The sequence below is a fragment of the Phalacrocorax carbo genome, chromosome 20, assembly GCF_963921805.1.
Source record: "Phalacrocorax carbo chromosome 20, bPhaCar2.1, whole genome shotgun sequence".
NCBI classification, from domain to species: domain Eukaryota; kingdom Metazoa; phylum Chordata; class Aves; order Suliformes; family Phalacrocoracidae; genus Phalacrocorax; species Phalacrocorax carbo.
The window spans coordinates 7,284,497-7,295,921 of NC_087532.1; the positions used below are offsets into that span (position 1 = coordinate 7,284,497).

The 11,425-nt window shown below is 55.7% G+C and overlaps 1 protein-coding gene across 1 annotated transcript; it reads right to left on the reverse strand.

Annotated features, from left to right (window-relative positions):
- Positions 1 to 3,619: 3,619 nt before the first annotated feature.
- On the reverse strand, positions 3,620 to 11,417 carry CASP9 (caspase 9). The gene is made up of 10 exons (XM_064470480.1): positions 11,241 to 11,417; positions 10,015 to 10,234; positions 9,412 to 9,492; positions 9,173 to 9,204; positions 8,109 to 8,285; positions 7,274 to 7,363; positions 6,400 to 6,547; positions 5,677 to 5,856; positions 5,393 to 5,502; positions 3,620 to 4,193 (listed from the first exon to the last, which is right to left on the reverse strand). The coding sequence occupies exons 1-10, from the start codon at positions 11,370 to 11,372 to the stop codon at positions 4,101 to 4,103; spliced, it is 1,263 nt and encodes a 420-aa protein (XP_064326550.1). The 5' UTR covers positions 11,373 to 11,417; the 3' UTR covers positions 3,620 to 4,100.
- Between the last annotated feature and the right edge of the window lie 8 nt (positions 11,418 to 11,425).

Sequence of the window (11,425 nt, forward strand, 5' to 3'; positions counted from 1 at the left end):
AAGAACTCCTAGTTTTGTCATAAGGACTCCTTGTTTTCACATAGGACCCCTTGTTTTGTCATAAAAACTCCTTATTACAGAAAAAAGAACCCTTGTTTTGTCACTGTCCTGGTTTCAGCTGGGACAGAGTTAATTTTCTTCGCAGTAGCTGGTGTGGGGCTGTGGTTTGGATTTGTGCTGGCAACAGTGGTGATAACGCGGCGATGTTTTAGTTGTTGCTGAGCAGGGCTTACACTGGTTAAGGACTTTTTCAGCTCCCCACGCTCTGCTGGGCGCACAAGGGGCTGGGAGGGGACACGGCCGGGACAGTGACCCCAACCGACCCCAGGGCTGTCCCACACCGCACGGCGCCATGCCCAGCACGCGGAGCTGGGGGAAGGACGGGGAAGGGGGGACGTTGCCAGCGATGGCGTTTGCCTTCCCCAGTCGCCGCTACATGCCATGGAGCCCTGCTGTGCTGGGGGTGGCTGAGCACCCGCCTGCCCACGGGGAGGGGTGAAGGGACTCCTTGGCTTGCTGTGCTGGTGCACGTGGCCTTTGCTTTCCCTGTTCAACTGGCTTTATCTCAACCCAGGAGTTTTCTCACTTTTACCCTTCTGATTCTCTCCCCCATCCCACTGTGGGGGGAGTGAGTGCGTGGCTGTGTGGGGCTTGGCTGCTGACTGGGGCTAAACCACAACAGTCCTTTGTGGTGCCCAACGTGGGGCTCGGTGGGTTTGATTGGAATGCGCTAGATGGAATTTGTAGCTGTTATTGCTGTTTAGCTATTGTCAGGTTTCTGTCCTTGCTATGGGGCTTGCCTGCCTCCCTGTATGTACATACACTGTATGCCTTAAAGTCTAGTGCTCATTAGTGGCTGGTTTTTGCCTCCTCTGCCTGCCGTACTGCTGATCGCCTTACTCTGCCCTGCCTGGGAACGTTCTGAGAACAGCAATGGTGCCTGGGCTGGCCGATGGCCAGGGCATCGCTGCTGTTCTGTGCTGCTGCACTGGACAGGCTGGAGCTCCAGTGTGAACTCGAGGCGAAGGGACTGTGACCCGGGGACGAGTCCACGTGGGAGAAGGACACCCTGGCGAGTCTGTAGCCATGGCTAAGACCATACTAGAGCAGGTATATCTCAAAGCATCTGTGGCTGTGGTTATGTCTGTGCCACAGCATGTATACCTGTGAGGGAATTGTGGCCCAGGGATAAATCCATGTTAGAGAATTTGTGGCAGTGGATAAGTCCGTGCTGCAGCAGGTACACCTTGAAGCATCAGTGGCTGTGCCTGAGGTCATGCCAGAGCACCTCGAAGTGTGTGGCCATGGATAAGCTCACAACAGAGCAGGTACACGCCTGGGAGGACTGCAGCCATGCTGCAGCTCCGAACCATAAACACAACAAGCTAAAACAACAGGAGAAGGCAAAGCAAAACCCCCCCCCGAAATTCACACACATGCTCACAGCCTCACAACCTACAGCCACGCACACCCCCAGGCTTTCCCAGGTACAGCAGGCACCACCAGCATCCGAGCCGGTGCCATGGCTGGGAACCTGCACCCGATCATGCTGAGAATGGGCACCCACAGTGGGCCCCGACCAGTAGGGACCCACGGCCACCCCATGCTGATCCCCCCAGCAAAGGCGGTGCCGGTTCCATGCCAGCCCCGACCCGGACTGCTCCTGTCAGCCTGCCGCAGCTATGGCCGGCACCAAGAGCCCCCCAGTGCCACAGCGGGGGGACAGGGACAAAATCCACATCACATCCCACTCTCACCCATAGCGAAAGGCACTGCAGGACATCAGGATCGCTCCTCCGCTGGCTGAGCACCAGTCTGGGGAGAAGGAGACGATGGAGACCAATGGTACTCCGGATCTGTTTCCACATTCCTCTGTTCCTCTTTGCTGCATTTCTACCGTGTCATCTTAAAAATCAGTTTCTATATACCTTGCCTTTTTTTCCTTTTAAATAAAACCCATGATTCACATCTTCTCTACCCAGTTTTTCCCTCCTTCCATCACAGGATCTCGCATCCAGGCAGGTCTCGAACAGGATGCTGCAACTGAACGGTACCAAGAAACAGAGCTTCACTTACCCCAGCAGCAGACGACGGGCAGCGGTGGCTCCCAGCCAAGTCACCCAGCTTCACCACGATGGATGCGCAGCTCCAGCTCTGTCGGGGACTCAGGCAGCTGCTGCCCAGCTCCAGCTCTGTCGGGGACTCGGGCAGCTGCTGCCCAGCTCCAGCTCTGTCGGGGACTCGGGCAGCTGCTGCCCAGCTCCTGCCCTGCTCGCCCTGGCCCTGGCCCTGCCCTTTTAGCCCCCAGCACCACTCTAATTGGGTCAATCTGAGCCCCCTTCCCGACTCCCCCGACCTGGGCCTGGGCAGTTCCTTCCCTGCTCTCCTCCCCAGAGATGTCCCACTCCCTGCTGACTGCTCCTCACCTCCAGCCCCATCCCAGGGTCCCATGTCGTGCAGGCCGCACATCCTGGACCCCGACACCAGCCAGGGAAGGTCCCGCTCATTTCCTCTTGCTGATTTCTAGGACAAAGCACAGCCTGCCTCAAGGCTGCATGGTTTTAGGGTCTCCCAGTGATGTCCCCCCAGCTGGCTTCGCTCCACCGAGCCCCTGCCACTCACAGCAGCCCCAGAGGATCCTTTGGTAAAGCAGAGAGTGCAATTTGGGGACATCCCCTGCTGCAAGAGCCATGGCAGCCCAAAACAGGCTCCCTCTGCACATGTGGGGCTCACCTTTTGGAGCCAATGAGGCGACCACAGGGACCTTGTGCTCGTCAAGTAACTGAGGAGCTTTTCTTTCCAACACAGATGCTTCAGGTCCACATGGGGGATGGCCAGGCGTGCACCCCTGCGGGACACTGTTCCCTGAGCTGCAGGGAATGGACGCAACTGAAGGGGAGAGCTAACACTCTCTGGGGGAACGAGTCCCCCCCTAGTCTCTCTCACCCTACTTTTAACTACTTCTTTCAAGATTTCAGCTCCTTTTGCCATTGCTCAAGCCCCAGCACCCTTTGAAAAATAGTTAAACCCAAACCCTGAGCTGAGTATTGCTCTGCCAGTGGCACTGAACTGCCTCAAAGCACCTGAAATGCTCCCCAAAAAAAGAGCGAGGAAATACCCAGCGACTGCAGAGGCAGAGTGGAAACCCACAGGTTCCCTTGCGAAACCACAAGGATTCCAGCAGCGCAGAGGCGAAGGGGCACAGCACGCTCTGCCTTTGCAGCACTGAAACCCTTGCACGGTTTGCCAAGAGAACAAAACACCCTGTGCAACGAAGACAGGCCATGTGGGTCCACCACCCTGTCCTGGCTCTGGCAGCCAGTGTTTCTGACCCAAACTGCCACCACAGCCACCCCAGCAGCTCATCAGGGTGAGTGCTGTCACTCAGCTCTGATATTCGAAGGAATCCTTGCTGGTTTTCTGCTCTAACTCCAGTTGAGTTACATCGACTCCTCGAAAGGACGCGAGCTGCCTTCTCTGTACGCTGGCACAGCCGCATTGGAAATGCTACCGGTAACAGAAGGAGGCTAAAAAATTACTCAAGTAAGGTTTTCCCCGTTTCAGAGAAGCCTTGGGGAGACGCTGAAACAGCATTCACGAGATGGAACAGACGAGGGAATATGCCACAGAAGATTTTTTCCTCTCTTGTTGTGTTTTATCGAAAACAAGAAATATCGATTACAAAAACCATTTGATTCCACTTAAGCACCAGACCTTGATTACATCAATCAGTTTTCCAGACAGCAAAGAACACGAACATCGCAATCACCGAGAAACGATCCTGGGAGGCTGAGCACGGCCACGGCGTGGCGAGCTAGAGGCGCTCTCCTCCGCCAGCGCGGAGGCTCCGGGCCGGCACGTGCCCCAGTAAAGGGGCTTCCTTCACCCAGCCCTGCTCTGTCCCTAGCGTTTCCCATCAGCGCAGCACCTGTCGCCATGTTCTATTTCACAGCGAGGACAGCATTCACAGATTGCATTTCTCAAGTCAGACAGACAGACAGACACCACCAGGAGCATCAACGCCGAGTCACAGCAGGCGCAGATTTCATCCGGCCGCAGGGAGGTAACTCACGCTTGGCGGGGACCTCGGAGCCCGCCCGTCATTCGCATGCAAAGAAGAATTTTTTACGGAGAAAGTTGAAGCAGCCCGGGATCTGCTTGTACTTCCCCTTGGCAGAGACGGCGTTCGCCACCTGAGAACAGAAGGAGAGCTGTTGAGGAGCGGGACGCTTTTCTGTCTGGTGCATCAGGGCGCGACCTCTCGCGGGAAGCACGGTGGCAAGGACGGGGAATGGGGCCGTGGGACGGGAGAGCATGAAGGTCTCCTAAAATTAGACTTTTTCACCAGCAAAAACAAAGGGGAGTCGAGGAACATGACCTTTCAAGAAACCCCGGCCGAGCCAGCAGCTGCTGCCTCCTGCAGGTGCTTCTCAGTGTAAGCCACAACCCTCTCTTTGCCTTTGGGTGTTCACTTAAAAGCAAATTCCCTTTCTGGCCATTTTCTGCCAGACATGCCCGTCATTCCCCGAAGGTTGCTTTCCTTGCGCTTGAATGCCAACCGGCAGAGAGAGGACTCACGCTACTCCCTTGAAATCAATAGCTGCTGTGCCACTGCATGCCGAAAGAAGTGCCGTGATGTCAGGAAAAGGACAAAAAAAAAAAAAGAGTAGGTCCTATCTCTCCTGCTGCCTCCACAAGACTTTTCTGCTACTCGTGGAGAACAGTAAAAGTGTCTGGAAGTATCTACGCTTGTCCCACGCTTTGGCAGTCTTCTCTAATCAACAGGGATGCAAAGGAAACTGTTTATTAGCCACACTGGTTCCGCACTCCCGGCACTTTGCACTCCTCACTTGCCCGGACACATGAACGCAAACATCTGGCACCATCTCCCTGAGGGCGAGATGTTCCTCAAGACTTACCACGGTGTCACAGGAGCTCCAGAAGATGCAAAACCCAGAGAGAGCGAGCGCCCGTGGTGATCTCTGGGCACGGCAGACCCAGTGGGTCTCCCTCAAGAGGGCAATCTGCCCGGACACATGGCGGCAGCCTTACGGCGGTGCCCCGCGTCTCGGACTTTGAGGACAGGACAAGCTACGCTTTGGTCTAAGGCAATGTTTTAGCAGCTTCCTCGATGTAGATTAAAGCCTGTGTTTTCAGAACTATTTCTCATTAGCGAAACCTCAAAGCCATTTTTGGCAGATTAACGCCAGACGCTTTCTTCCTAATTAGACCTCTCCACAGTACCTCCAGTTAGCCAATCTGTAAACTGAACGCTCAGTATCGTCATTCCTTTTTTAAGCGTAGGCCTCCGTGCCCTGACTGATGGCAGCTCTATTTCCTTCATAATGACTACACAAACCAGGAAACAAAACAACAAAAAAAAGACATTTACCCGCAGCAACATGTTCAGCAGGTCTTCCGAACGGGCGTATTGCTGCAGCACGCTGTCCAGCGTCTCCACGTACCACGAGCCGCTCGACACCTCCCTCCAGGAGACAAAACCTTCGGAGGAAGAATGAGAATGTTACTGCTAAAGCCAGCCTTCTATTCTCGTCTCACTGAGTTACTGCTGCTCCCTGGGTGCCATCTCCAAGGGAGCCTGTTGCCCCTGACGTTGGCTCTGAAGCTCTGACTCTTTTTGCTACTTCCCCTGTACCCCAGGAAGGATTTGCACACCTGGAAATGTCGAGTAGGAGACCAAGATGTCGCTGGGCGTGGGCAAACTTGCCACAGCGTCCGGCTCGTCCGTATTACCCTCCAGAGCCCGATAAGGAGTCGCATCTGACTGCAAAGAACCTCCAGGAGCTTCATCGCCAGATGAGTCACAATCCACTAGAAAGCCTTGATCTCTTTGTTCTGCAAAAAGCGGCAAGAACACAATCCTGGAAATTCATCTTACCCAAGCGTTCAACAATCGTACGTTCTCCGTTATGAAAAGATGAGGAGAAAAAAAAAAATAAAGGCCCTCCAGCGAAACAAAGTTTTTTGGCTCTTCAGCTGCGCCGTTTGAGTCGGAGCTGTCGCGCGATTCACACGAACGCCCTCAGTCTGTGTCTCCCCACCAACCTTGCAGCTGAAGACCTGGAGCAGCCAGTGAGCGTGTGCTGCCGGGCCCTGTGCTGCGATTACTCCCCTCCTTCCGTCCCGCGTCTCCCTACCGAGCAGCAAAACCGTTCCAGCGCACACACGTCGGTACTGCCCTCCTCCGAGACGCTCGTGTCTGAGCCCATAGACTCAACCCGTGCTAGTAGTAAGAACACGTGGCTGGGAGTAAGAGAAGACAGCTGGAGAATGAGGCGACGAACAAAAAGGGAACAAGAAGCCAAAGCCTAACCCCATCTCCGAAGCCTGCTTACGCCCACCAGCTGATTCGCTTTGGGAGCTAAAACAAAGATTCACCTCCACCACAGGCCTGGATGAAGAAGAGTTTGGGTTTTCCTCTCAAACTCGGACAATTGGACCCATTGAAATAGTTCACAATCTTTTCTATTGGAATGTGATTTCCATCCGTTCCGTAAATGCCTCCAGGAAACTGAATATGGCTCGTCTGCAAGAGGAAAATCCAGGAGCTAGTAACGCGGAAGGTGAGGCCGGTTCTGAGGGAGCCCGTTTCTGATCGGGTGCTTTGTAGCCTGAAGTTCCCTGAACAGATCTCGCTTCCTCACATTCGCGCAAACACACGCACCACGCCAGGCTGAGGGGATGCCCAGGAGTCATCTGAAGCATGCTAAAACCCAGAAATCCAACTCCTCTTATTATCCAACTCCTATCCCACCTTCTCCAGCAACAGGGATCTTTATCCTCTGGGACAATGGGCACACAATATACACCGTTTTCCTAACAATTGCTCTCCTCTCCTTGTCCTCTGAGGCCTCTGACTTGTGATAAATTGGCTTTACTACTAACCACATCTCCCCGGACAGAGCCAAAGAAACAGGAAGGACTGAATGACCACAGTATGAGGGTTAGCACTACCTCCCTTGGCTCTCTGCCCGTCGTTCGGTTCTGAATTACACGCCCCAGCTTCTGAAATGGAGACCGCTTGTCCGCAGGCAACGCTGGATCAGGCTACGTTGGAGAAGCTCCCCTTTCCTTTCGCCCAGGTACGAGAGCATAACGCTTTGTAACGTCCTGCGACAGCAGGATGGCCACCGGATCACTAGTGACGGACCGTTTCCCCCCCACCCTGCGTGAGACCACAGCGCAGGGAATTAACCCCTTCTCGCGTGGGCAACCTGGCTAATGAGGAAAGGGAGAGGCGTGACGAACCCACCTGACAACCATGGGAAAGGATCACCACGACGCAGCAGTCCAAGGCGCCGTGGTCCCGCCGTGCCAGCTTCTGCAGCTCTGAAACCATTTCCTACACAGAAAACGTCATGGTAAGAGTTTTTCAAACCACACCTCAGCCACAGATTGCTGCCAGGCCCTGCTCTTATCAGTATGTCACGGCTGCACTGCTCAGAAGGATGTGGTCCATCCCTGCCTCAGGATCACACGCACCCCACCTACAGGCGGCAAAACCCATCAGCAGACAGTGAGCGTTTCTGCAGTTCTGCCTTTATTTAACATTGGCTGCTTGAATTGCAGAAATTTCTCTCCTCGCTGCGTTCTTTACAACACAGCAACGTAAACCAAAACACACTTCCACAGAATTTATCCAGGGAAACGCACTGCTGCTGATTAGGGGCTGGCGGGTGAGCAGAGAACCTCGGTTTACTTCCAGCGGCCGCTCTGGATGGCTGAACTCCTGACGCCGCTTCAAGTAACAGCTGAGGCCTGTACCGATGGGCAGATCACAGCCCCGGCTGCACACAACAGGGAGGCTGCCAGAGCTATCGCAGAAGAATACAGCCTCACCGATTTCCCTACAAATCACAAGCAGGAATCAAAGTTCAGGCAGAAGGGTGAAAGCATGCAAGGTCCCTTCTGCTTCTGCAATGGCAGCACAACAATAAGAGGGTGTCAGCGGCTGCTTGTTGCTTTGTGCAGCACAGGCTGGGGCTTTCAGTGTGCCACTGACACGGGGGTGTGTCCTGTAACGCGCTCCTACCCTTCCGGGAGCTCGCCTCTCGTCCCTCGCCTTAGCTGGGTGCAGCTGGCCTCACCTCAGCTTTGAGATTCCGCCGAGTCAGGACATTGAAGCGCAAGGCCTTGAAGCGTTTCTCCAGCTTCTTGCAGTCCACGTCGGAGCCATCTCGAGTCGACAGATCTGAGCCTCTACTGAAGTTCACGTTGTTGAGGATCAGGCAGTACCCGCATGGGTCCGCTTTCAGCTGGTAAACCTGGCAGGCACACATTGCAATTAAACACCCTCGTATTCGTAGTGCTCGATGGCTAATCTGGTGGGACGCAACACCAACGAGAGCGGGAGTCCTTAAAGTAGCTTGTTTCACAGCTTTTGCATTTCTCCAGGCCTAGGGATGCCAGAGCATCTGCTCTGAACATGCGCATTGTAATCAGCAGCTGGGGAACACAAAACAACCAGCCAAATCGGAGACCGCCTTTGAGGAAAACCAGCTTTACCTGCAGCATCTCCGATGGCAAGCTGAAGTTTCTGGGAGTTCTTCTAGGCATCATCATCAAACCTCATGACAGCCCACACAAGGAGCCAAGAGAATGGGCAGATAAATCTCCCAGAGATGCAGCTTTACCATCGGTGACAGCACTGCAGGGGTTTTATGAGGACTACCCAAATACCTGCATCAATACAGCTATGAGCCTCACGTGTACACAGCCAAACCATTCACTCCGCGTCAGACACTCGCTTCCCTGCGCGTCTCCCAGCACGCCAAAGCGCGCTGCATGCATTCCTATTTGTCTTCCCAGCTTCTGTTTCCCAACGCTGTGATTACAAAGTCTAACCACCCCTTCGCAGACAACGCACAAGTTGGCGCCTCAGCAGATTACCAGTTGCCTTGCTGGAAACTGTTTAAGCACAGCCTTTAGCTCTGTGATATGTTATTGGTGCGATAGCTGTGGTAATCCTAAGGAGGAGCTGGCTAACGATGGAGCTCCTCCGAGCTTACCAGCCCCGTTAGATCGGCATCAGCCTCAGAGCGACTGCTCTGATAACAAGAAGCAAAACCCGGCTGTCCCAAGGCTATTTCCTGGTAGCCATCCACAAGCCTTTATTTAATAGGGAATGCTTTTGGCCTAACCAAATACTAACCAGATCGTAGTTCCTCTTGTCAACAGACGAACCTACAACACACAACAGAGACACGGAGTTAGCTCTCCGCACTCCACAATGACATATCACACCCCTTCCTCCCAGAACTAACGCCAGTCCTGCCCTGTCGCCAACAGCACATCGGCGACATGTGCAAATTCCCTCTTCCCACCCTGCCACAGGCTGGAGATGAGGGTTTGGCACCCCATCTCTCTGGAGCGGCCTGGGACATGGCTTACCCCAGGCAGGCACAGGAGGCATTCGAGGTCTTTCACTCTCAGCTTGGATCGGGATAGACAAACGTTCAGGGAAGTTCACATCTGCAATGACACAGGACAGTCGGGTCTTGCCTGCTCCTCTTTCTGATTTCATGCTACAAGTAACCGATCCAGGGGTCCCTGGGACCTGAAACAACAGCCACCCGCCGCTGCGAGGCTGCAATATAACATTGCATCTGTTTTCCCCTTTTCATGGTTCAACAGACTAAAGTTTCTCCTTACAACCGCACAAGCCGGATCTGCGCACAGATTCAGCAGAGCACAAGATGGCAAGGACATGGCAAACTCACTTTCCACCAAGGGACCACAGAGGCTGCGTGTAAAAATAGAGAGAACGAAGCTCTTAACACCACAGGCACACAGCTGGAGCTTAAAAGCTTCCTCTGCTGGAAGGCATGACGTTTTCCCAACAGCTCTACATAGTCACCTCTACGAGCCACGCTCCAGGATAACAAAAACCAAGACTTCGCAGACTATGACCCATGACACACACCAAGACGGATCCCAGCTGCCACCTGCCATGCCGCCCTTTGCCCAGAAAACAACCATACCTTCAACACTTACTTTTATTTTGTTTATCTCTATGGAAGTCCAGCTCAACGGGCCTCAGGTCTACTGGCTGCGGTGGCGCTGGCAGCATTTCGCACTCTTCGACCAGCATGTCTGCGAGGTCGCCCTGCCCGGTGTCCCGCAGGATCGAGAGGAATATAGGAAAAGCCTGTTTCCCTCGAGTCTCCAGGTCAATGACCAGCTGCCGGGCTTGCTCTCCTCGGCTGCCAGCACTCTGTGGAGGGGGGAAAGCCCAGGACAAGGTATGTTCACTCCAAGCCAAGGTGCTCTGCCCAGCCAGCCCTTCTGACCGGCGCTCAATGAGGGGAAACATGGGATGCGTGTTGAGCACCTCTGGGTGGGGTGAACGAGACCAAGACGCAGCAGATGCAGTCACAGAGACCCCTGGCAGCCACCCAAACCCCAGCCCCGACCCCCCTCCAACCACCAAGCCCTGCTGCCTCTGCTGAGACAGGCAGCTGCAGCCCACCATAGGGCTTGGAGGGAGCGGGGAGCACCCCCAGCCTGTCCCCAGGAGAAACAGGCATTCCCCAGACTGTCACCGGTGCGTGGGACAGAGTAGGGCACCTCCAGGCCTGTCAGCAGTAACAGAGAGAGGAAACAGGGGTCCCTTAAGCCTGTCACCAGGTTGGGATGGGGATCCAAGGGAAAACCCCTGCGCCTGGCTCCAGATGGGGCAGGGGTCAAGAAGGGACAAGGAGGTGGGAGGGTCTTACGCCTCTTACCCACAGGGCATGGGGTGGGAAGGGACAAGGGCTGCCCCCCAAGCCTGTCACCAGGGTGAGGGACACAGCGCCCACCCTTGGGCCTGTCACCAGGGCTAAGGGGAATCACGGCCCTCCCTTGGGCCCATCCCTGGGGCTGAGGGGGACACGGTGGCCACGCCCCAGGCCTGTCCCCGGGGTGAGGGGACACAGGGGCCTCCCTTGGGCCTATCGCCAGGGCTGAGGGGGACATGGGGGACCTCGGGCCCGAGAGACATCGGAGCCACCCCCCAGCCCTGGGGTGAAGGGACACAGGAGCCTCCCTCGGATGCGAGAGGACAGGGGGGCTGACCCTCCCAGCCTGTTCCCCGGGCTGAGTGGGGACAGGGCCCCTCCTAGGCCTGTCACGGGGCCTGAGGGGGACACGGGGTCCACCGCCCGGGCCCGTCTTCGGGACTGAGGGGATACAGGGCCCCCCGCAGGCCCGAGGGGACCCGGGTACCGCCCCCAGCCCACCTGCAGCTCCTCGACCATGGGCCGGGTGAAGAGGCCGCGCTCCTCCAGCGGGTCCCAGAGCGGCGCCACCCGCAACTCCGCCACCAGCCGCGTCCGCGCCCGCCGCAGGGCTCGCCGCTGAGCCTCCTCCATACCCGCCGCCCGCCGCCGCTCTAGCCGCCCGCCTCGGTGACCGGAAGCGGCCC